The sequence below is a fragment of the Sus scrofa genome, chromosome 7 (assembly GCF_000003025.6).
Source record: "Sus scrofa isolate TJ Tabasco breed Duroc chromosome 7, Sscrofa11.1, whole genome shotgun sequence".
In the NCBI taxonomy this organism is placed as follows: Eukaryota; Metazoa; Chordata; class Mammalia; order Artiodactyla; family Suidae; genus Sus; species Sus scrofa.
In genome coordinates, this window is record NC_010449.5 from 75,094,123 (window position 1) to 75,118,742 (window position 24,620).

At 53.1% G+C, this 24,620-nt stretch overlaps 3 protein-coding genes across 10 annotated transcripts; 2 read left to right on the forward strand and 1 right to left on the reverse strand.

Annotated features, from left to right (window-relative positions):
• On the reverse strand, positions 799-10,067 carry TSSK4 (testis specific serine kinase 4). 5 transcript variants are annotated; one of them, XM_013978156.2, is made up of 5 exons: positions 9,460-10,067; positions 2,843-3,382; positions 2,300-2,514; positions 1,521-1,902; positions 799-1,086 (listed from the first exon to the last, which is right to left on the reverse strand). In XM_013978156.2, the coding sequence occupies exons 2-5, from the start codon at positions 3,065-3,067 to the stop codon at positions 904-906; spliced, it is 1,005 nt and encodes a 334-aa protein (XP_013833610.1). In that variant the 5' UTR covers positions 3,068-3,382; positions 9,460-10,067; the 3' UTR covers positions 799-903.
• TM9SF1 (transmembrane 9 superfamily member 1) lies at positions 9,849-15,905 on the forward strand. Of its 4 annotated transcripts, none has more exons than XM_013978190.2 (6): positions 9,849-10,144; positions 10,778-11,135; positions 12,181-12,802; positions 13,099-13,284; positions 14,401-14,674; positions 15,242-15,905. In XM_013978190.2, the coding sequence occupies exons 2-6, from the start codon at positions 10,794-10,796 to the stop codon at positions 15,633-15,635; spliced, it is 1,818 nt and encodes a 605-aa protein (XP_013833644.1). In that variant the 5' UTR covers positions 9,849-10,144; positions 10,778-10,793; the 3' UTR covers positions 15,636-15,905. The 4 variants fall into 4 exon arrangements, with proteins under 4 accessions (XP_013833644.1, XP_013833643.1, XP_013833642.1 ...); XM_013978189.2 differs by having other exon boundaries at positions 9,880-10,357; XM_013978188.2 differs by lacking the exon at positions 9,849-10,144 and adding an exon at positions 10,354-10,513.
• IPO4 (importin 4) lies at positions 15,722-24,617 on the forward strand. Its single transcript, XM_013978187.2, has 30 exons — positions 15,722-16,324; positions 16,412-16,498; positions 16,655-16,734; positions 16,812-16,853; positions 17,257-17,386; positions 17,478-17,657; positions 17,906-17,971; positions 18,076-18,177; positions 18,264-18,347; positions 18,601-18,765; positions 18,865-18,918; positions 19,075-19,184; positions 19,463-19,571; positions 19,731-19,860; positions 20,049-20,162; positions 20,280-20,393; positions 20,628-20,748; positions 20,876-20,987; positions 21,097-21,206; positions 21,326-21,403; positions 21,482-21,539; positions 21,636-21,741; positions 21,841-22,034; positions 22,185-22,226; positions 22,450-22,575; positions 22,684-22,892; positions 22,998-23,130; positions 23,218-23,322; positions 24,095-24,164; positions 24,290-24,617. The coding sequence occupies exons 1-30, from the start codon at positions 16,256-16,258 to the stop codon at positions 24,418-24,420; spliced, it is 3,231 nt and encodes a 1,076-aa protein (XP_013833641.1). The 5' UTR covers positions 15,722-16,255; the 3' UTR covers positions 24,421-24,617.

Genomic DNA, 24,620 nt, shown 5'->3' on the forward strand with positions numbered 1-24,620 from the left:
AGGGGGAGGGGGGCAAGTAGCTTTCCCTTTTCTGGAACGCATAGTTAATAGGCTTGGTGTGAACTGTCACTTGCATGTGTAGGAGCAATAATGAGATGGGCCATGAGTCACTGCGATTGTTTCAGTAGTGGTTAAGGTGGCATTTGGAGGAGGAAGGAACCACCTCCTTGATACCCATTTCTAAAAGAAGGGATAGGAGTTCCCATTGTGGCTCAGTGGTAACAAACCTGACTAGTATCCATGAGGACACGGGTTCGATCCCTGGCCTCACTCAGCAGGTTAAAGGATCTGGCGTTGCTGTGAGCTGTGGTGCAGGTTGCAGATGAGGCTCTGATCTGGCGTTGCTCTGGTGTAAGCCGGCAGCTGCAGCTCTGATTTGACCCCTAGCCTGGGAACCTCCGTATGCTGCTGTGTGGCCCTACAAAACAAAAAAATAATAATAGATAAATAAAAGAAGGAACAGTGCCGTCCCTTTGGACTATACACAGGCAGAGCCATGACTAAGCAGAGCAACCAAGGGCCTCCACCCCACTGCTTGAACATTTAGAGCTCACAGAGATATAAAATAATGAGCATGTACTCAGCCAGAATGATGAAGCTTCCCCAAAGCAGGTGCAACCTCTGAGCATGCCCGCGCCGCCCCCAATGAGCCCCATATGAGCTACAGTGTAGATTACAGTGTCGACTTGACCCTTGTCAAAATGACTGGTTCAGGCTTGGAGCAGAAATCCACCTCTTACCCTTGGCGGTGTTCCCTGCTAAAGTTTCCCTGAAGAATGAATGTTCTTTGACTCCAGCTGATGAAACTAAAACACAATTAGATTTATTTTTGGTATAAAAGATTTTTAGCCCCAGACCCTCCTGTTTTGCTCCCTCTCCACCCCCTCCCTCCCTCAGCCACTTTCAGGTACTAATTTCCAAGGACTGGTGACGATGAGTGGTGCTGGGGGGCTGGCACATGGCCTCGAGCAGCCTGATCTCATGGGTGGCTTGCTCAGGCTGAAACTTGAGCACCCAGGGATCCTTGATGATGTCCAGGATGGTGGCACGCTTGGTGGCTTGGCGTAGCGTCTGGAGGACCAGGTTCTAGGGCAGGGGAGAGAGAGGTCTTGGCTGAGCTGGCCCCCCATTGTGCTACACAGGCAATGAGCAGCTGGACCTAAGAAAGAAGCAGGATAGCCCATCACACCACTCTGGTGAAAAGGAGTGTGACCCTGACTTTACCCTGAAAAGCCTCCTGTCTGCTCAGAAAGCCCACACCTTGAGGGAAGGGGGAGGAAGTGTTCCTTGAGGGGAATCCTCTCAGAATCCCCTTCTGGCCTAAGGAGATAGAGGCTGAAACCTGCTCATCACCCACATGCCAGGGGTTGGCCCTTGGAGCCCTCCCACTATTCTAGGGCAGGGTAAGGGGGTGCGATGGCTCTGAAAGGACAGCCTTCCCTCGGGTTGGGAGGCCTAGGTTGGTAGCCCCTCCCTGTGGGTCACCCCTGAGGCCTTAGCCCTCCTGGGGGAGCCAGCACCTTGCACTCCTGGGAGATGGCATAGCTAGGTGGAAAAGTGACCTCCTTCTGAGTCTCTTTCAGTAACTTCTTGAGATTGGTGTCATCAAAGGGCAGACGGGCGACCACTAGAGTGTAGAGGATGACACCCATGCTCCAGGTGTCAGACAGGAAAGGGTTGTAGGGCAAGCCTAGCAAGATCTCCGGGCAGGCATAGGCAAAGCTGCCACAGTAGGTCTGGCTGAGGTGGTTAAAGCAGTTCATTTGGCGATAGGAAGGGCTACTCCGCACAGGCTGGTTAGAAGGCACCATCTTGGCGAAGCCAAAGTCCGATATCTTCACATTCTCCCGCTTGTCCAGCAGCAGGTTCTCCAACTTTAAGTCCCTACCAGCAGCAGAAAGGCTGGGGGTCAGGAGAGGGCTTAGCGTTAGACCCGGAGCTGAAGGGCCGGGGGTCAGAGGCTAGAGGTGAGGAGAGGCAAAGCGGGGAGAGAGATGCCATTATGAAGACACAGGGCAGAGAGGAAGGAAAGCCACAGAGCTATGAGCAGAGCCCACAGGGGAGAAAGGATGGTGCCTGAGGACCACTAGGAGCTCACCATCACTTTTAATAAAGTGCTGTGCTCACAGTGGGTACTTAATAAATGTTCTTGACCAGGTGACTAAAATAAAGTGGATGAATGGGTGTAGATACTGCAGGGAGAGGAGAAGCGAAGGAAAAAAGAGGACAGAAAATGGGAGATGTGCATCAAACCCCCTTGAGAGCCCAAAGGCCCCAGTCGGGGTGGCAGCGCCCTCACCGGTGCACGATGCCCTTGCTGTGCAGGTAGGCAATGCCCAGGGTCATCTGGGAGAACCACTTGCCAGCAAGGGGCTCAGAGCAGGCCCCGTAGCGCTGGATCCACTCAAGGACGTCACCACCCTGAGCCAGCTCCAGGATGATGTACACTCGGGACGTGGTCTCGATGGCCTGATAGAAGTTGATGAGGTACTTGTGCCGCAGGACCTTCATCACCTGCCCCGGGAGAGGGATCCATCACACACAGGCAGGGAGAGCCCCGGCTGTGCTCCCAGCCCTCTCCTACTCTCCTACGGCTACTTTCTTGGAACTTTGCAACAGGAACAAACCCCAGAGGGCCGATGGCCTATGGGCAAACCTGTGCTTTGCACTCTACCTTTTTGAGAGCCTGGAGGTGAGGTGGAAAGAGACGGAGTTAACATCAAGTCATTTTGCTAGCTGCCCGCTGAGTCATTCGGTTGACTCCACCCGCTCCCAACCATACCCCTTCTGGGAAGCCTTGAGCAGCTTGGTACCTGTTCCCTCTTCTAGCCCCCTTTCCAACCTGTATCTCACGGGGCAGGAACTTGTTAAGATAGTCCTCAGAGGCCTTCTTTTTTGAGATGATCTTGACAGCCACCATGACCTTCTGCTTTGTGTAGTAAGCTTCATACACTGTTCCATAGGAGCCATTGCCAATGACCTTGCCCACTTCGTAACCATACTCCTCCATGACGGAGCGATAGGCTGTGGCGGGTGGTGCTGATTCCAAGGTGTCTCCCTTCCCCATGATGTCGGGCTTGCTGAGACCAGGGAGCTTTGCTACGGAAAAGCCTCCTGTCTGCTCAGAAAGCCAACACCTTGAGCCGCTGAAGGCTAGGGTGCCAAAATGAAGTTAGTCTCCAAAAGCTTGCCTGTGTAGTCACACAAGTTTGGGATGCTGGGCTCAGCTCGCCACTAGGAACTTGGAGGAGGAAGAAGAGAGAAGCGGTTCTTTTTGTCTCCACTGGCTGTTGTTACTTCTTTCTCTTGGTTACGGAACTCCCCAAGGTTCCATGTTCCACACACATCATAATCCATCTTCTATCCACCACTGGCCACAAGGCTGGAGAAGGAAATGCAGTTTGGAACATATTTGTCGCTGGAGGCACCTTTGTAATCTGGTGAGAACCCCCTCCATGGATCTGGTCCTTTCAACCAGTCATGATTATTGAGCACCTGCTATGTGCCAGGCAGTGTGCTGAGTGCTGGGAGAAAATAACCAATAAGACCAATAGAGACCCTATGTTACTAGCATTTCTAATCAAGCATGAGAAACACCTAAGTGTGAAAATACTACAGAGAATTAAAATATTGTAGAAGCATATTTTAAGGAGTCGTAACATTAAATGTATTTCTTCCCCGCTAGTGAGGGGTGGGGTGTGGTGGTGGGTGGCTTAAAACAGCCTCCTTTTTTTTTTTTTTTTTTTTTTTCTTTTTTAAAACAAATTGAGGAGTCCCCACCATGGCTCAGCAGTTAACAAACCTGACTAGCACCCATGAGGGCGTGGGTTTGATCCCTGGCCTTGCTCAGTGTGTTAAGGATCTGGTGTTGCTGTGGTGTAGGTTGCAGACGCGGCTCTGATCCCATGCTTCTGTGGCTCAAATTGGACCCCTAGCCTGGGAACGTCCATATGCTGCATATGTGGCCCTAAAGAGACAAAAAACAAAACAAGAAAACAAACAAAAAAACAAATTGAGCTAGACTCGGGTGGTTTGTCTGGTGGCATCATCTCAACTAGGATGGTTTGTTTCTGCACACAGCCTCCTTATTCATTAGACTAGGAGAGTTCCCTCACATAGTAGCATTGAATTTCAAGAGAAAAAATAAGCGGAAATTTCATGACCATTTAGAGGCCTACGCACCAAAATCACAAAGCATCATTTCCATACCTTTATAGGAGTAAAGATGGTTACAAGGATCACTCAGACTAAAGGGATGGTGATGCAGACTCCTCTTAACCTTGAAATGCATCTTATCTTGCCTTCCATGACCTTTATCTCTTTAGTTTTCCTTCCATCCCTCCAGCCATTCCTCAGGTTCCTTTGGATCCTTCCCTACCATCCATCCCTTAACTACACCCCGAGGGTTCTGTCATAGGCCTTATTTCCTCACTCTTACATCCTCCCTTAAGGATCTCATGGAAACCCTGTTATTTTTTAACTGATCTCTCCAGCAAGCCTTCTGTTCCCCTCCAGTAAACTGTTTGCCCTGAAGTGCAAGGAATAAAGCTGATTTTATTCCCATAAAAATTCAGTGCCTCCCCATTCTCCTCAGGATCAACTCCAAATTCTTTTATGTGGCTTCAAGATTTGATCCTGTTTACCTCTTCAGTTTTATCTCTTAACGTACATGCAATGCTCCAGCTAAACAATTGCTTTTCTTTCATTGTTCCCTCTGTTCTGGCAAACTCCTACTCTCCCGTCAGGATGTAGCTGATGAACTGTCTTGAAGAAGCCTTTACTGACTGCGCAAGCCCAAATTAGATGTTCCTCTCTCCTGCATGCTCCCACAGCCCCAAAACTTTTTCGAATGTAGTCTGTAATTGTTTTTCTTACTTGCCTCTCCCACTAGGCTAGAAGGCAGGCCAAGTGATGAGAGGAGGGAGGTGAAGTCAGAAATTTGAGAAGAATGCTTGCGGAGACGGGAGAACTGATTTAGAAAATGGGTGTAACTGGGCAGTATTAAGGGACCAACTGAGATTGGAGAACACAATTAATAGACACAAGGTTTTGGGTTTTGTGTGTGTCATTTTGCCTTTTTCTTGGGCCATTCCCGCAGCATATGGAGGTTCCCAGGCTAGGGGTCCAATCGGAGCTGTAGCCTCCCGCCTACGCCAGAGCCACAGCAATGAGGGATCCGAGCTGCATCTGCAACCTACACCACAGCTCACGGCAATGCCAGATCCTTAACCCGCTGAGCAAGGCCAGGGATTGAACCCGCAACCTCATGGTTCCTAGTTGGGATTCGTTAACCACTGAGCCATGACGGGAACTCCTTTTTTTTTTTTTTTTCTTTTTTTTTTTTTTTTTTTTTTTTTTTTGGTTGCGCCTGCAGCATGCATATGTTCCCAGGCTAGGGGATCAAACCCATGCCACAGCAGTGACCCAAGCCACAGCAGTGACACCACCAGATCCTTAACCCACTGTGCTACCAGGGAATTCCCAACAGACACACAATACTAACATATAGAGTGTTAAGATTACTTTAGCATCCTGAATATAGGTGCTGAATGTTGACATACGAATTGATCCAAGATTAAGGTTTCACTTGGCAGCTATAGTGAAAGAATAACAGGAGAGAGGCATCAAGAACATAGGCAAGAAGAGTTCCTGCTGTGGTGGAAGGGGATCAGCAGTGTCTCTGGGTTTGATGAGACACAGGTTTGATGCCCAACACAGTGGGTTAAGGATCCAGTACTGGTCGCAACTGCGGCTCGGATGTGATCCCTGGCCCAGGAGCTCCATATGCCGAGAGGTGGCTGAAAAAACAAAAAAGAGCACAGGCAAGAATGTGGCTGAAATGATGAAATGTAGACTCTAAGCTGTGTGGGTTAGGAAAGCTAGAAAAAGGCCAAAGGGCAGGGGAAGGGGTTGCAGGTCTCAGTGAACCAGAACACGCTTGGTGGGAATGACAGAGCACAAAAGGTTGTGGTCAGAGGGGTTATCTAGTTTTAAGATTTTTGGGAGGGTGAGCTGGCACACAGAAGAAAATAGGGAAGAATCAGATTTCTTTTACATTCCATCCTCCAAAACAAAAAACAAACTCCAACAGATTATGCCATAGGCTACTGGTAAATTCCCATTTACTGACAAACTGATCCTGCTGGCAGGATGGTTCTGAAGTCCTGTTGGAAGCCAGATCTACATCTTCAATCTTTCAAGGTGAGCAGTTGTCCAGGGCACACTGTGGTAAGGAGGCCCACCCAGCCCTGCCTGTCTTCTGCTCCCCCGGATAGCTCTGCTGGCAGCTCTGTTCTCATCATGTACAGCAGATAAACAGTCCATTCAAGGAATGTGTATTAAGCTGCCTCTTATACAAAAGCACTATTAGATCCAAAGGATCCCAAGATGAATAAATTATAGTCCTCCTCTAAGGACTTAGAAATTAGCAAGGGAGACAGACATAAGAAGTTAAAAAAAATAGTATGACTGGAGTTCCCGTCGTGGCGCAGTGCTTAACGAATCCGACTAGGAACCATGAGGTTTCGGGTTCGGTCCCTGCCCTTGCTCAGTGGGTTAACGATCCGGCGTTGCCGTGAGCTGTGGTGTAGGTTGCAGACGCGGCTCGGATCCCGAGTTGCTGTGGCTCTGGCGTAGGCCAGCGGCTACAGCTCCGATTAGACTCCTAGCCTGGGAACCTCCATATGCCGAGGGAGCGGCCCAAGAAATGGGAAAAAGACAAAAAAAGAAAAAAAAAAAAAAAGTATGACCAGATAAAGTCTGTAAATAAAGCCTGGAAGGAGCTTTCTAAGGGGAGGCTTTATAGAGAAGGTGGCATTTGCACAGTTCAAAAGAAGTATCCAGGCAGGTGAGTAGGGAATGGTAGACTGGACAGCCTAGGCAGAAGGAACTCTATAAAGCTTGCAAGCTTGAGAGGACAGGACAGTCAAGATTGCAATTTGAGGGAGTTCCCATCGTGGCACAGTGGTTAAACGAATCTGACTAGGAACCATGAGGTTTCGGGTTCGATCCCTGGCCTCTCTCAGTGAGTCAAGGATCGGCGTTGCCATGAGCCGTGCTGTAGGTTGCAGACATGGCTCAGATCAGGTTTGGCTGTGGCTGTGGTATAGGCCGGCAGCTGCAGCTCCAATTAGACCTCTAGCCTGGGAATCTCTATATGCCGCTAGTACAGCCCCAAAAAGCAAAAAAAAAAAAAAAAAAAAGATTTCAATTTGAGGAGTTTCTGCTGTAGCAAAATGGGTTAAGAATCCCATTTGGGTCACTATGGAGATTTTGATCCCATGGATTGATGGGTCTGGCACTGCTGCAGCTGAGGCATAGGTCGAAGCTGCGGCTCACATTTGATCCCTGGCCTGGGAACTTCCATATGCTGGGGGTGCAGCCATTTTATTTTATACACACACACACACACACACATATATATATATATTTTTTTTTTTGCTTTTTGCTTTTTTAGGGCCTCACCCAAGGCACATGGAGGTTCCCAGGCTAGGGATCCAACTGGAGCTACAGCTGCCAGCCTACATCACAGCCACAGCCACACCAGATCTGAGCCATGTATGCGACCTACACTACAGCTCACAGCAATGCCAGATCCTTAACCCACTGAGTGAGGCCAGGGATCAAACATGCAACCTCATGGTTCCTAGTCAGATTTGTTTCCGATGCGCCACGACAGGAACTCCTGGGTGCAGCCATTTATTTTTGTTTGTTTGTTTTTGTCTTTTTGCCTTTTCTAGGGCCGCTCCTGTGGCATATGGAGGTTCTCAGGCTAGGGGGCCTACGCCAGAGCCACAGCAACGTGGGATCTGAGTCGCGTCTGCGACCCACACCACAGCTTATGGCAACTCGGGATCCTTAACCCATTGAGCAAGGCCAGGGAGTGAACCTAAAACCTCATGGTTCCTAGTCAGATTCGTTAACCAATGAGCCACGACGGGAGCTCCTGGGTGCAGCCATTTAAAAAAAAAAAAAAAAGGTTTCAATTTAAAACTGGATGGGGTTCCAGAGGGAAAGGTATCCAGAGAAGTAATTTAGATCCATGTCTGGGAGGGCTAATATGCCAAACTTTCTGGACTCCTATATTACTCATAGTTAAATTCTGGTGTGCATCAAAATCATAGCTTGTTAAAAAATAGATGCCCAGTCCCCTCCTTCCCCAAGATCCTGATTTGGTGGAACCCAAGCACCTGTTTTTAATGTTTCTAGTTGAATATGTATGATGCACAACAGGATTTAAAAACCACTATTGCAAACTATTTATATAACACAAAAGCAGACTCACAGGTATAAGAGAATAAGCTAGTGGATATGGGGAGGGGGTGAGTGTGTGGGGGTGGCGATATAGGGGGAGAATGCAAGGTACAAACTATTGGGTGTAAGATAGGCTCAAGGATGTATTGCACAACATGGGAAATATAGCCAATATTTTGTAATAACTGCATATGGAAAGTAACATTTAAAACTTGTATTAAAAAAAAAAAAAAGAATCACTGCTGCAGGAAATAGGACATCCTTAAGATTAAAAAAGAAAAAAAATCCTTACAGCAGCAGTGTGGAAAATGGATCCAAGGGGAGAGGTGACTAAGAGGCTAGCAAGATGGTTGTCATATTTTAAGTGAGGGCATGGGGCCAGAACCTAGGCAGCATGGAGAGCAATTTCGAAGATATTTGAGAGAAAAGCAGAGGAACCTTGGTGGCACTGATTTTAGCGGTGGGGTGGGGGTGGGGCGGTGTGGTTAATTGTGAAAGAGGCCCAGGTTTAGAGACCAGATGATTGTCATATACAAGACTATCCCAAAGCCACTCTAGCTTACTTTTCTAATTACAAAATTCTTTGTCCAAAAATCTTAGTCTCCTACTTCCAGGATCTGAACCTCCTCCTGTGGAGAGGAGGGCTGAAGTGAGTAAATGAAGGACTTTTCAAGCCATAAGCAACTCGAGACTTGTAGCTGTCTTTACTCAGGGAGAGGGACCCCTAAGTCAGCTTCCCGACATGTTGCTCCCAGGGGGCCAAACGAAGTCACAGTCCTGGGTTTTGATCTCCAGGGTAATTTGCCTAATGGCAGATCCCTTGACAAATGAGTGTAAACTTTTCCAGAGTAATCTGCGATACAAAATTAAGAAAGGCAGAGTTCCCATCCTGGCGCAACGGAAACGAATCTGATTAGGAAGTGTGAGGTTTCGGGTTCCATCCCTGGCCTCGCTCAGTGGGTTAAGGACCCGGCGTTGCTGTCAGCTGTGGTGTAGGTTGCAGACACTGCTGGATCTGGCGTTGCTGTGGCTGTGGTGTAGGCTCCGATTAGACCCATAGCCTGGGAACCTCCATATGCCTCGGGTGCGGCCCTAAAAAGCAAAAACAAACAAACCCAAAAAACAAAATTAAGCGAGGCTCAAACACATACACACAGGTAAATAAAAATAAAGACACAGAAATCAAAGCATGTTGAGATTCTTTACCTGCAATTTACATTAAGTGTCAGGGTGCCCAACTCACGGGGTAAAAGTGCAAACATCCTATTTCTTTGCGTGCTTCTACACCAGACCTGGCCCAGGCTCAGCTATCGCTGGACACAGGACGGTCGTTAAAAGATCATGGCTCCAGTACAGTCTTCGGAAGATGTATCACATATTTGGTTTGGGGCGAGAGGCCACTCATGACGGTTGGTAGAGCAATAGTCAGGTGAGATCCAGACTCTGCGATCCTTTCATGGGCTGTGTCCTCGCTGTCCTAGCATAGCGACGCCCAAAGCCTCACACCCGCCCGGGCTGGGGGCCCTGAACCGCCTCTCGGGGCTTGGCCTCAGCAGTGGGTGGCGAGTCCCATTGGTTGAGCCCGCAAATGCTTCGGACGTACACCAGGTGTGGGCGCAGCCGCCGCCCGGGCTCGGTGTCCTGGGTAGTCACTGGGCGCGCTGCGGGAACTGTTCTCAGGCGTCCAACCCAAACCTTGCCGGGAACAGGCGGCCCGCTTGGCGGCGACTCTTATCCAAAAGGGGCGTCTGTGTCCCCAAAGCCAGTTCTCAACCGCAGCCCCCTCCCGGGGAAAGCGGGAAGGATTGGAACAGCAACGGCCGCGGGGGGGGCGTGGCCCCCTGCTGGCTCCAGGAAGGGGCCGAGGTCCCCGCGGGTGAAGGCGGAAGTGGTAAGACTGACGTGTCCTGAGCTGCCCTTCCGATCGCCTGGAGGGCCCCCTGCCAAGCGACAGGCTAGGCAAGCCTCGCGGGGGCTCCAGAGCCGGGCCCGGCCTCTGGCAGTGGAAAGCTCCTTGCAGAACCCTTAAGTGAGCTGGGAGCGGTGTCTCGCGGTGTGATCGCAGCCGCTGCGATCAGGCACTGCAGCGGCCAGCCCCGTGGAGGTCAGTCGTCGGGTCCTCTCCAGGCCCCCGCTAGCGCGCCGCTCTGGGGGAGACCCCGGCAAGAGCGCAAGGGCTGCTGCGGGGCGGCAGAGGCCGCTGGCGGCGCCTCGGCCAGCCCTTCCCGCGCGGAGAGCACCCTGGGGCTGCGGCGGGAAGGTGCGAGGCCGCGTGGCGTTGCCATGGAAACGGGCTGGGGCGCGCGGGGAGGTCCGGAGCAGAAGGGCTAGCAGAGGGGGTACCCCAGGTTGAGAAGACTAGGGAGCAGAGGCAGAGCCCAGTGTTCGGTTTAGAGACGTGGTGTGGTGTGGCGGTTGGGGAGGTGGCCTCCTGAGGGAGGGTCGGAAGGGCCAAGGGGAGGAATTGGAGCCATTGGGCGTCGTTTGACCCTGGTTCCGATAACTGCAGGATTCCCCCAAACAGGTTCCGCTGCCTAAGGATGACAGTTCTAGGGCACCTTCGAAGTTGGAGCTGCCGGTGGTTGCCACTCTTGCTGCTGCTGGGCACAGGCCGTGAGCCAGGGGTGGAAGGTGTGACACACTACAAGGCCGGCGACCCCGTCATTCTGTATGTCAACAAAGTGGGACCTTATCATAACCCTCAGGAGACTTACCACTACTATCAGCTTCCAGTATGCTGTCCTGAGAAGATTCGTCACAAAAGCCTTAGCCTGGGTGAAGTGCTGGATGGGGACCGAATGGCTGAGTCTTTGTACGAGATCCGCTTTCGGGAGAATGTGGAGAAGAGAATTCTATGCCACATGCAGCTCAATTCCGCGCAGGTCAGCCTCTCCACATTGACTAGAACTTAGCCCTCCCTGCCAGGGACTAATAACGTGCCTTTACGGTTTGCAAAGCAGCTTTGTGGAAATGGGCCGAGTTGATAATAACTACAACCCCTTGTGGCAGGCAGGGGAAATGGTATATTTGCATTTGATTAACAAAGAAACATAGTAACTTTTTCAGGACTACAGGGATAGTAAATTGCAGAGCTGATGTTGGTGCCCAGGGATCCAGACTCAGAGCTTCTCTGTTGGTAGTAGGGTACCAACTATCACTCCTATGTAGTCATGTCTTCCCACTCCTACCTCTCGGCATTTCCAACTGGCTCTTTTACACTCTACCTAATTTTCCCTGGCATACTTTTTTCTTCAGCAGTTCCTATCTCAATTTTTCCTTGGTCTACTCCAGACCTTCTTATGCCTTGCCCATCTCCTTTTTCTGGTTCTTAACCATGTCAATACTTGTTCATTTCAGAGAATCCCAGTTTACTGGGGTCTAACACAGTGGTTCTTTCTTTCTTTCTTTCTTTCTTTTTTGTTTTTTTTTTGTTTTTTTACAGCTATACTCACTGCATATGGAGGTTCCCACGCTAGGGGTCAGAGCTGTAGCTGCTGGCCTATGCCACAGACACAGCAACACAGGATCTAAGCAATATCTGCAACCTACACCACAGCTCATGGTAACACCAGATCCTTAACCCACTGAGCAAGGCCAGGGATCAAACCCGCATCCTCATGGATGCTAGTTGGGTTTGTTAACCACTGAGCCATGACAGAAACTCCCAACACAGTGATTCTGGACAGGAGGCAGTTTTGTCTCCCAAGAGACACTGGCAACATCTGGAGATATTTTGATTGTCATTACTGGAGGATGTTATTAACATCTAGTGAGAAAAAGCTGGGGCTGGAGCACTTTACAATGCATAGGATAACCTCCACAACAAAGAATTATCCAGCTCCAAATGTCAGTAGTGCTGAGGTTGAAACACAGCTCTAACTCAATGCCTTGGGAGGCCTTGTCTGATTCCTGACTTGTTCTTTGTAGGTGGAACAGCTGCGCCAGGCCATTGAGGAACTGTATTACTTTGAATTTGTGGTGGACGACTTACCAATCCGTGGCTTTGTGGGCTACATGGAGGAGAGTGGCTTCCTGCCTCACAGCCACAAGATAGGACTCTGGACCCATTTGGACTTCCACCTAGAATTCCACGGAGATCGAATTATATTTGCCAATGTCTCAGTGCGAGACGTCAAGCCCCACAGTTTAGATGGGTTACGGCCTGATGAGTTCCTAGGCCTCACCCACACCTACAGTGTGCGCTGGTCTGAGACTTCAGTCGAGCGTCGGAGTGACAGGCGCCGTGGTGATGATGGTGGTTTCTTTCCCCGAACGCTGGAAATCCATTGGTTGTCCATCATCAATTCCATGGTGCTTGTGTTTTTACTGGTGGGTTTTGTGGCTGTCATTCTCATGCGTGTACTTCGGAATGACCTGGCTCGTTACAACTTGGATGAGGAGACAACCTCAGGAGGTTCTGGTGATGACTTTGAACAAGGTGACAATGGCTGGAAAATTATCCATACAGATGTCTTCCGCTTCCCTCCATACCGTGGTCTGCTCTGTGCTGTGCTTGGTGTGGGTGCCCAGTTCCTGGCCCTTGGCACTGGTGAGGTGATAAAAGAAATTAATCAGGGATGTCTCCCAAGGGGTAGAACTAAGTAGGTGATTTGTTCGGAAGAGATCTCCGGATCTTCTCTTCTGTCCAAGGAGGGGAGCAGCCCTAAGGGGAGGGATGGCTCCAGCAAGGAGGGCTAGATTCTACTGTGGGTTTTCTGGACAACAAAATTGGGGGATATGGTTTTGCTGGAGGCCCTGTGACTGGGAGAAAGGGGGTGATTCCTCTGAAATTGCCAGAAAAGGGATAGGAGAGACCTAACACAGGCTTTCCACTACCACCTGCAGGCATCATTGTCATGGCGCTGCTAGGCATGTTCAATGTGCATCGTCACGGGGCCATTAACTCAGCAGCCATCTTGCTGTATGCCCTGACTTGCTGCATCTCTGGCTACGTGTCCAGCCACTTCTACCGGCAGATCGGAGGCGAGCGTTGGGTGTGGAACATCATTCTCACCACCAGTCTCTTCTCTGGTGAGGACTGCCCTTTCCCTGGTGGGCCAGTTTAGGAACTTCAAACACATTGTGGAGCCTGACAGAGTCAGTAAGGCTTTAAGGGAAGGAAATTAGGCAAAAGAAACAAGAAACTCAAAAGGCAAAAATGCAATTTTTTTTTTTTTTTTTTTTTTTTTTGCAGTTAGAAACTAAGCCCATAAAATGTTCTAGGCAACGTGATAAGCTCTCGACATGCCTTCATCTCATTTAATCCTCACGTTGACTGTATGAAGTAGGTCATATTGTCTCTATTTTACACAGATGAGGAAATTGAACTTTAGGTAACTTGTCTGAGATTATCCTAAAAAGCAGTGAATCAGGTTTCAGCCCTTGGCAGTCAAATTCTAGAGCCTGTATTCTCAACCGTTACACTTGAGAATAATAACACTTTTTTCCCCCCTTTCTTTTTTGGTCACCCCAAGGCATACAGAGTTCCCGGGCAAGGGATCAGACCTGAGCTGCCACAGTTGTGACCTGCATCACAGCTGCAGCAACACCGGATCCTTTTAACCCACAGTGCCAGTCTGGGGATTGAACCTTGAGTCCTAGTACTACAGAGACACCACCAATCCCTTCGTGCCACAGTGGGAATTCCTGTAGTAACAGTCTAATTTTTTGATATTCCTTTTTTCTCCCAAGTTTTTTATTTTTGAAGTGGGCTACCCTACTGTAGCTTTCCAAGCCAGCTTGTCCTCTCAAAGCAGTAGTAATTTGCATTCTGAACCTTTTGTGTTTTCAACCCTAAGTGATTTATATTCTATCACATCTGTGTCTGAACCAGGGCTTTCTGAAAACAGGGCCTTAATTCAAAGGAATGTCTCATGCTAGGACTCAGCAACACCACAGCAGGACAGGCCTTGGAGGCAGGTGGATTTGTGTCACTCTCTGATCTATGTAATGGCTGCCTGGATCCTTAATGGATAAGGGTGGGGGGTGTTGGTAAGCTAAGGACCAAGGAACAAAAAGACATGAAGGGTGGAGTCAGCCTGGGAGCAGGATGTTTTATTCCTCACGCCTTTAAATCTAGTCTGATTAGGTGTTCCCAGGGATACAGCTCCTAGTGCTGACCCTCCCTCTGGGGGACCATCCCTGCAGTGCCTTTCTTCCTGACGTGGAGTGTCGTGAACTCCGTGCACTGGGCCAATGGTTCAACACAGGCTCTGCCAGCCACCACCATCCTGCTGCTTCTGACGGTTTGGCTGCTGGTGGGCTTTCCCCTCACTGTCATTGGAGGCATCTTCGGGAAGAACAATGCTAGCCTGTTTGATGCACCTTGTCGCACCAAGAACATCGCTCGGGAAATCCCGCCCCAGCCCTGGTACAAGTCTACTCTCATCCACATGACTGTTGGAGGCTTCCTGCCTTTCAGGTATCCTCCCTTTATTCCATGGCCATCACTCTCAGGTTCTTGGCCTTAACTTCCCTACTCACCCCATACCCTAACCCAGTATCAGGAGTAATCCCCAGTTCGGCTATTACCATTAAGAGATCACTAAGTGATTCCTCCTTTCTCTAAGCAGGACTGAGCTTGAATCAGTCAGTTCAAATATGAGGTTGTCTCACTTGTAAAGCTTTCCAGAGACATTGCTCCTTAAACCATCTTCCTCATTTCTGACTTTAGGGACACCATGTGGAGCTTAAAGCCCATTCGAATACTCATTCGGTTTGAGTGCCTCTCAGTACCAGGCAAATACAATGGGAAAGTAAAACAGATAAGATACCTGTTCTCAACCTACTAAAGATGTTCTTGAAATGAGAGCAGCTAATCATAGGTAAAAGAATCGCCATCAAGCCAGAAACTCCAGGGTAGGGAGTGGAGTGGACCTGCTTTCCACAGTGATCCAATAACATGGAGGGGTGGTGGCTGGATTTTTGCCTGGCCACTGCTGGCAACACACAGCCCTTTAATGCTGTGTATCGTCTCTTCTCTTCACAGTGCCATCTCTGTGGAGCTGTACTACATCTTTGCCACAGTGTGGGGTCGGGAGCAGTACACTTTGTATGGCATCCTCTTCTTCGTCTTCGCCATCCTGCTGAGTGTGGGGGCTTGCATCTCCATCGCACTCACCTACTTCCAGCTGTCTGGGGAGGATTACCGCTGGTGGTGGCGATCTGTGCTGAGTGTTGGCTCCACTGGGCTCTTCATCTTCCTCTACTCAGTTTTCTACTATGCCCGGCGCTCCAACATGTCAGGGGTAGTACAGACGGTAGAGTTCTTTGGCTACTCCTTACTCACTGGATACGTCTTCTTCCTCATGCTGGGCACCATCTCCTTTTTTTCTTCCCTAAAGTTCATCCGTTATATCTATGTTAACCTCAAGATGGACTGAGTTTGGGGTGGCAAAACTATTGCTCTTCTTTCCCTTTCTTCATACCCCATCGATCTCTTACCGTCATCTTTTCTGACTGAGTGAATGAGTTGTGTGATGGCTTTGTTGTCTTCCCCTTTGCCCTTTGGGCCTTCCTTCCCCAGGGAGGGCCTGGAAATTATAAGTCTCTATTATATAAGGAGTATATATTTGAACTTTTTAAGTTGCCTTTAGTTTTGCTCCTGATTTTTCTTTTTACAATGCCAAAATAAAATTTATTAAGAAAAAGGATACTGTAGTTGGAGGATTTGGTCTGGATATCGAAACGCGTGCCTTGCCATTAAGGGCACTGTCTCATAGAAAGCCGGGTCGGCAGCGGAAAGCACGGGATTCGAATTCTCCACGGAGCTTGGGAACCCTCGGCTGGGGGAACCTCCCTTACCAGGGCCCTGTTTCAGCGGCTCAGCCGGAGCTCAGCCCAACGGAAGTGGCGGAGCCGGAGCTCTGCGGGAAGCTAGTTGAATCACCTTGGCGACGGGAGGGGCGCGGAGCAACGCCCCTTCCGCCGGAAATGGGTTATAGAGCCTCCACGTGCTGTCCCTCCCCCCGCCCGGGCCGGTAGTGGCGGCTCAGCTGCTGCCATGGAGCCTGCCGGCCTAGAACAGATACTGCAGGAGCTGCTGCTGCCGGACACAGACCGCATCCGGCGGGTACTGGGGCAGGCGGGACCAGACCGGGCCGGGGCGAGAGGAGGGTTGCGGGAACGGCCTGACTCTTGACCCCTAGGCTCTCCCCAGGCCACCGAACAGCTCCAGACCGCTCTGCGGGACCCCACTGCCCTGCCCGCGCTCTGCGACCTGCTGACCTCGGCGGGCGACCCTCAGGTGAGGCTCCTGCCCCTTCCCGCTGAGCTGCCCTTAGTACGCTACCTATCCAGCCCCAGCTCCAGCCCCCGGCGTCCCGCGCCTTCCTGCTCCGACCCTCACATGCCTGCTGCTTCTCCCTGCCGGAACCCTCACATGCTTGCTTCCTCATCCCAGATCCGGCAGTTCGCAGCTGTGCTGACCCGCAGACGACTGAGCACTGGCTGGCGGCGGCTGGTGGTGGAGCAACGGGAGAGGTGGGCTGGGCCAGGGGCGGGGCGGGGCCAGGCTGAGGCGGCTCTTGGGTTCCTAACACCTGCCACTTGTGTTCCAGCCTCAAGTCCCTGATCCTGTCGGCCCTCCAAAGAGAGACAGAGTAAGTGCCTAGAGCCCCCTCTCGGGGTCCTAACTGATTCCAGGCTGAGACCTTCTTCAGGTTTCTACCTTCTTTTTCAGCTCTAGGCTGGATCTTGGGGGGCAGGGACTACAATTCTAGACCAAGGAGGAAAGTTCTTTAGCATGGGCTGTGATTGTTTGTCAAAACCGAGTCCGAAGAATGGAACTGAAATTCAGTATGGGTGATGTCAAACTCACCAGATTGCACACCCACCATGGTGCTGGCTTCCCCTTGAGCTTCTGCCTTATGTGTTCCAATTTGGCAGAGACCCTGTGCCCACATCTGGAGGTTTCTCTTGTGGCCACCCGGTGGAGGCAGGGCCATTGTGTGCAGGGGAGGGTATTGGAGGGTGATTAGGGGTGGGGAATCTCTCCCTTTGCAGGCATTCTGTGAGCCTTAGCCTGGCCCAGCTCTCAGCTACCATTTTTCGAAAGGAAGGCCTGGAGGCCTGGCCTCAGCTCATGCAGCTTCTTCAGCACAGTACCCACAGCCCCCACATCCCAGAGAGAGAGGTACCAGCGCATGGTTGGTGGGAGGAAGGGACCTAGAGGCTGGATGGACCATGTAAGCTTTTCCCTCTCAACTCCTGTTTCTCCTGGGCAGATGGGGCTTTTGCTGCTAAGTGTGGTGGTAACCTCCCGGCCTGAAGCCTTCCGACCCCACCACCGGGAGCTTCTTCGGCTTCTGAATGAGACCCTGGGTGAGGTGGGCTCTCCTGGGCTCCTCTTCTATTCCCTGCGCACTCTGACCACCATGGCTCCTTATCTCGGCACTGATGATGTGGTGAGATATGGTCCCTCACCTACCCTGGCTCCCTGTCCTTGGGCTTTCATGTCCTCACCCTTGCGAGTCCCAGAGGTACTTCAGATTCTTTCTGGTTTTTGTCCTGCCTAACAATTGAAAGGGGATCCTGTGGGTGGGTTTGCCTGGGCTTCTCCTACATCCAGGCTTCGAGGAGGCTGCCAGATCCTCGAGCTTGAGATTAGGCTGCATCGTGCTTTCTGTAATTCAGCTTGTCCTGTGTTCTCCAGCCTCTTGCGCGGATGTTGGTGCCCAGGCTCATCACGGCCGTGCAGGCTTTGATCCCTGTAGATGAGGTGAGAGCGTTCGGTAGGAGCTCTGTTGGAAGGAAAGGGCGGGAGTGTTCCTCCTCGTTCACCAGAGGAGAGCACTGAAGCCTTGTGACTTCTCTCTCTGGCAGGCAAAGGCCTGTGAGGCCTTGGAGGCCCTGGATGAACTGCTGGAGTCAGAGGTGCCCATCATCACCTCCCACCTCTCAGAGGTCCTCACATTCTGCCTGGAGGTGAGCCCGGGGTTGGTGCTGTCCCTGCTGATTGTTTTGATGAGAGTTTCCTTGTCTGTTTCTGATTCGAGTTGGTCTCTGGGCAGGTGGCTAAAAATGTGGCCTTGGGTGACGCAATACGTGTGCGTATTCTCTGCTGCCTCACATTCTTGGTCAAAGTGAAGAGCAAGGTGAGTGCCCTCTGACACATATCACCCCACCCCATCTCCATCCTTCATATCTTACTCTGGGGCTTTCTGTCCATCTTAGGATGTCTGAAGTACTATCATTAAGATGTTTTGATTTTGGTGTCAGCCCCAGCTCTTGGCTAGGAGATTGGGAATCTCTTGCTGGACCCGCTGTGGCCTGGAAGGCTGGAATTTTTAATGTGAGTCCATCTTGGGGACAGATTTTCAGGGTCACTATTCTGCCCTCCCTCTTAAGGCTTTACTGAAGAATCGTCTCCTGCCACCCTTGCTGCACACCCTTTTCCCCATCATGGCTGCTGAGCCCCCCCTGGGCCAGCTGGATCCTGAGGACCAGGATTCAGAAGAGGAAGAGCTGGAGATTGGGCTGGTGGGGGAGACACCCAAGCACTTTGCTGTACAGGTGGGATGTGGGGCAGGGCCCGGGGGGAGGTGTGCTAGGTGGTTGTGGGACGTTGAGGACAAAGGTGGAGTCCAGCAACGTCTCCCCATTCTTTTCTAGGTCGTGGACATGCTGGCACTCCATTTGCCCCCTGAGAAGCTCTGTCCCTTGTTGGTAAGTGTGGCTCTGTCTTTCTGGTGTGCTTGTCCCCGGGTTTGCCAGTCACCCAAGGCTGAGGATGCTTGGGCCCTGGTAACTGTGAAAGGCTTGTTGCTGCAGGAACAGACAGGCTCGTGCTGGGGTTTCAGGGAGTGCCATCTGCTCCCCTAGATGCCCATGCTGGAAGAGGCCTTGAGGAGCGAGAACCCCTACCAGCGCAAGGCTGGGCTCCTGGTGCTGGCGGTGCTCTCCGATGGAGCTGGCGACCACATCAGGCAGAGGTGTTTGTTCCCCCATCCTGGAGGGAGGGTAGGCTGTGGGGAGGAGGACCGCACCGCCCACAGCCGTGCTGGTCCGTGCTTGTTGTTGGAATGTAATCATCAATAGAGTCTCCTCCTCCTCTGAGAAGTGTTCTGGTTTGGAGGATAAGTGGCTGCCCCAGACTTTGGCACCAATGGTCAGCGCTTACTATCTGGTAACAGAAAGCCAGGGTTTTCCCAGGGGATATAGGTCTCGGTCCTGCCCCTCAGACCACATCTTCTTGTCTGGCCCCATCCAGACTGCTGCCCCCACTGCTGCAGATCGTGTGCAAGAGCCTGGAGGATCCATCCCTGGTTGTTCGCAATGCTGCACTCTTCACTCTGGGCCAGTTCTCGGAGAACCTACAGGTCAGCAAGGCACATGTGGGCCCCCACCGTTTGAGTCCCCACACGTTCTGGTGACCATCTCCCCTTCAGCTTCATCTCCTCAGGCATCCCTGCCTCCATCAGCACTTGGGTGTGTGCCCTGAGGCTGAGTTGACTCGGCCCCTTTTTTCTTTTCCCCAGCCCCACATCAGTAGCTATTCCGGGGAGGTGATGCCGCTGCTCCTCACCTACCTGAAATCAGTGCCTTCCGGGCACACACATCACCTGGCCAAGGCCTGCTATGCCCTGGAGAACTTTGTGGAGAACCTAGGTAGTGATGGCATTTGGGGGTGTGAAGGAGGGGATGGGCCTGTAGTCTTGCCACAGGCAGCAGGATGTGTGTCTTGCTGAACCACTGCCTGTGGTGGGGAGAGGGGTGTGGTGGGGCCACCAGGAGGATAGGGCTGGAGGCAGGGAGGAGACCTGGGTTGGTTGTTAGAGGAGCGCCCTTTCCCACAGGGCCTAAAGTGCAGCCCTACCTTCCGGAGCTTATGGAGTGTATGCTGCAGCCTCTGAGGAAACCCAGCAGCCCCCGGGCCAAGGAGCTGGCTGTGAGCGCCCTGGGGGCCATTGGTGAGTTGGAGGCAGGAGGCGGGGGCACAGGGTTCATTCACCCAGGGTGCCCACGGCCGGTGATCCTGGCTCACCCTCCAGCTCTGATTCTTTGCTTCCATCGCTTCCATCCCGCAGCCACTGCTGCCCAGGCCTCCGTGCTGCCCTACTTCCCCACCATCATGGAGCAGCTGCGGGAGTTCCTGTTGACAGGCCACGAGGATCTTCAGCCTGTGCGGATCCAGAGCCTGGGTGAGTGAGGGGCTCCCAGGTAGGCTTCCCAGTGCCGGGGAAGGGCTGATGCTCACCTGGCATTCAGAGAGCGCCCAGGACGGCCCCGGTGCTTGCCTTCTGTCTGCACCCAACATAGGAGTTGGAAGGGTTTCTGATTTCCCCCTGTTGCCATCTCTGGTTCCCCAGGCCTCAGCTCTGCCCTGCCTCTGGCCTAACTCCACATTCTGGCTAACGAAGCCCTTGCTCCCACAGAGACACTTGGGGTGCTGGTTCGAGCAGTGGGGGAGCCCATGAGACCTCTGGCTGAGGAATGCTGCCAGTTGGGGCTGGGCCTGTGTGACCAGGTAGACGACCCTGACTTGCGGCGCTGCACGTGAGTGAGCCCTCACCCTGCCCCACCCAGACTCCAGCCCTCTGGTTCTAGATGGTGGGTCCCCGGGCCCCCCATCCTGTCTGGCTAGAGCAGGCAGGACTGTACAGCTTCCACCTGCTCTCGCTAGGTACAGCCTGTTTGCAGCCTTATCGGGGCTGATGGGTGAGAGCCTGGCTCCCCACTTGCCACAAATCACCACACTCATGCTGTCGTCCCTGCGTTCCGCTGAGGGCATTGTGGTGAGTGGGGAGTGGGTGGGCTGGACCAGCTGGGGAAGGCTAGCCCTGGGATAGGATCACTGTCCTGGGCCCAGTGGAGCCAAAGGCCGGGTGTGCCTCCCCATTCCAGCCTCAGTACGACGGAAACAGTGCCTTCCTTCTGTTTGATGACGAGAGCGATGGGGAAGAAGAGGAGGAGCTCATGGACGAGGACGAGGAGGAGGACTCAGAGATCTCAGGGTGCGGAGGGTGGCATTCTGGTTGGGGGGGGGTGGAGAGGTCCTGGCTCAGATAAGGGCCTGGGGCCAGCCATGCTTCCACTGGCGTCTGATGGCTGCTGCCTCCCCACCTCGATTTAGGTACAGCGTGGAAAACGCCTTCTTCGATGAGAAGGAAGACACCTGTGCTGCCTTGGGGGAGATCTCTGTGAATGCCAGGTGAGCATCCCCCCACACACTGGAACCGGCAACCCCCCCTTGGGAGCCCCTTCCTCATGGCCGTGTGTCTGTCCACAGTGTGGCCTTCCTTCCCTACATGGAGACTGTCTTTGAAGAAGTGTTCAAACTGCTGGAGGTGAGTGGACCACTGGGTGGAGGGGATGGGGTCAAGGGCTCCAGGCACGTTGGCCCTGCATGTAGCATGCACGTCCTGCCTCTCCTTCTGCCACAGTGTCCTCACCTGAACGTGCGAAAGGCAGCCCACGAAGCCCTGGGTCAGTTCTGCTGTGCGCTGCACAAAGCCTGTCAGAGCTGCCCCTCGGAACCCAACGCTGCTGGTGAGAAGGGGAGCCAGGGCCAGGCTGGGGTTCCTGGAAGCAGGGGGTAGGTGGAAGAGGGCAGGGCCTGACCAGGCTTTCAGCCAATCGTGTCCCCAGCTCTGCAGGCTGCCCTGGCCCGGGTGGTGCCATCCTACATGCAGGCAGTGAACGGGGAGCAGGAGCGCCAGGTGGTGATGGCTGTGCTGGAGGCCCTGACAGCGGTGCTTCGTGGCTGCGGGAACCTGGCTCTGCAGCCCCCTGGGCGGCTTGCGGAGCTCTGCCACATGCTCAAGGCCGTGCTGCAGAGGAAGGTGAGCAGGGCTGCAGGCTGCAGGGTGAGGAGGTGGCCTGGCCCCAGGCGGGGCTGGCCAGATGCTGGCAGTCCAGATCCCGCCTCCATCCACCCAGAGGAAAGAAGGGGCAGGGGAGCCCACACTGAGCTGAGCTCCTCCCTCCCACAGACAGCCTGTCAGGATGCGGACGAGGAGGAGGAAGAGGACCAGGTGAGAGCTATGGGGACCAGGCCGTCTCCACAGGGCAGGGTAGACAGTGCACTTGGGCTTGGCCTGGGGCCACCAGGGTGGCTAAAAGATTGGCAGTGGCTCCGAGTGACCAACCCTGCTCCCACCAGGCAGTGGGGGTTCAAAGAAGGCTTCCTGGGGCTGCAAAGGAGCAGGGTTGGGAGGTGCCGCCCTGCAGAGGTGACCCTGGTGCTCCCACCCGCAGGCTGAATACGACGCCATGTTGCTGGAGCACGCTGGCGAGGCCATCCCTGCCCTGGCAGCTGCGGCTGGCGGGGATGCCTTTGCCCCCTTCTTTGCTGGCTTCCTGCCGTTACTGCTCTGCAAGACAGTGAGTGCTCTGTCCTCTGGCTTTGAACCCCACTCTGCCAGTGTGTCCTGTACCCATTCCCATACTCCGTCCCAGTCCCAGGCTGACTTGCACTTCTCCCCCCACCAGAAACAGGGCTGCACAGTGGCAGAGAAGTCCTTTGCGGTGGGGACGCTGGCTGAGTCCATCCAGGGCCTGGGTGCCGCCTCGGCCCAGTTTGTGTCCCGGCTGTTCCCTGCGCTGCTGAGCACCGCCCGGGAGACAGACCCCGAGGTGCGGAGCAATGCCATCTTCGGGCTGGGCGTGCTGGCAGAGCACGGGGGCCGCCCTGCCCAGGAGTATCCTTAGCTTGCAGAAGGGGGCCTGGGTGGAGTTGGGAGGGTGTCCCTGAGGCTCAGGATGGGAACAGTCTGCTGTGCGCCTGTTCCTTGACTGTGGACCAGACACTTCCCCAAGCTGCTGGGGCTCCTCTTGCCCCTGCTGGCGCGGGAGCGCCATGATCGTGTCCACGACAACATCTGTGGGGCACTTGCCCGCCTGCTGATGGCCAGTCCCACAAGGAAACCGGAGCCCCAGGTGAGGGGTGGAGGTGTCCACCAGGACCAGGGTGCTGAGGTGGGTGTGGAGGGTGCAGGGCAAGGGGCCAAAGTCATCTGTGTCCAGGTGCTGGCTGCTCTGCTGCATGCCCTGCCACTGAAGGAGGACTTGGAGGAGTGGGTCACCATAGGACATCTCTTCAGCTTCCTGCATCAGAGCAGCCCTGACCAGGTAACCCCAGTGCTGGGGTGCTCGATGCTCCAGTCTCAGTGGCGGGCAGAGCTGACATCAGTTTAAGCTGCTAATCTCTGCTTTCTTGTTGATCTTCAGGGATGGGCAGCCAGGCCTATAGTGGGAAAGGAGGGGCACCCTCTTGCCATGTATCATTTTTTTTTTTTTTTGGCCACACTGTGGCAAGTGGAAGTTCCCGAGCCAGGGATTGAACCCACATCACAGCAGTGACTGAAGCTGCTGCAGTGCCAGTGCCAGATCCTTAACCTACTGTGCCACAAGAGAACTCCCACGTATCATTTTTCCTCAGGGAGGCTCCATTTCCTCTCTCTGGTCTGAGCCAGAACTCACAGCTTTCCTAGGCTGATTTCCTATACCACGGCTCTCTCAGAGTGAGGTTTGTCTGCACCAAGTAGCTGGCTTTGGACTTGTCCCAGTGCTCCTGTGTCCATCACCTTTGGAGACTTCTGTGTTGTTGGTGCTCTTGGGTGTCTGGGCTTCTTTCAGTCCCGAGGCCACGATGTCAAATATCTTTGGCCACAATCCCATCCTCTCTAAAAGAAAAGAAAAAGAAGAAAACTACTACCACTCTGTTACTTGGGTCCTTCTCACGTTTCACAGTTGCTTGAGATGTCTGTGAATCAGTGTCAAGCTCAAGTGACCCAGGTGGGAGACTGCCTCTCCTAGGCGCCTACCACCCACCCTGGTGCTGGGGCCTGGCGGGGGTTGGGGTGGGGAGGTCTGCCCTGAGCCGATCCTTTTTTGCCCACAGGTTGTAGATGTGGCTCCCGAGCTCTTGCGCATTTGTAGCCTCATTCTGGCTGAGAACAAGATCCCAGCAGGTGAGAGTGGCAGTCATGGGCAGGGCTGGGGGATGGGGTGGGGGGAGCAGGGCTCAGGGGGCCTGGGGCAGCTAGAGGTGGTGGCCAGCCCTCCCCAGATTTCTCCCTTCTCACCCTCCACCCAGACACCAAGGCGGCACTGCTGCTGCTCCTGACATTCTTGGCCAAACAGCACTCCGACAGCTTCTATTCGGCACTGGGCTCGCTGCCTGCTGACAAGGCCCAAGAGCTCCAGGCCGTCCTGGGCCTCACGTAGACCAAGGGCAGCCGCTGGGCCAGAGAACAGAGCCTGCCCAGGCCCAAGCCCAGCTCTCAGCCCAGTTCCAGCTCACGCCTTACCAAAGATTCTGGGCCTGTGCCTCCTACCCACTTGGAGTCTCAGCCTTACTTGCTGCCTTCCCTGAGGCTGGATTTGTCATTCTGTGGGACAGTATAAAAGGAGTCATGACACCATAC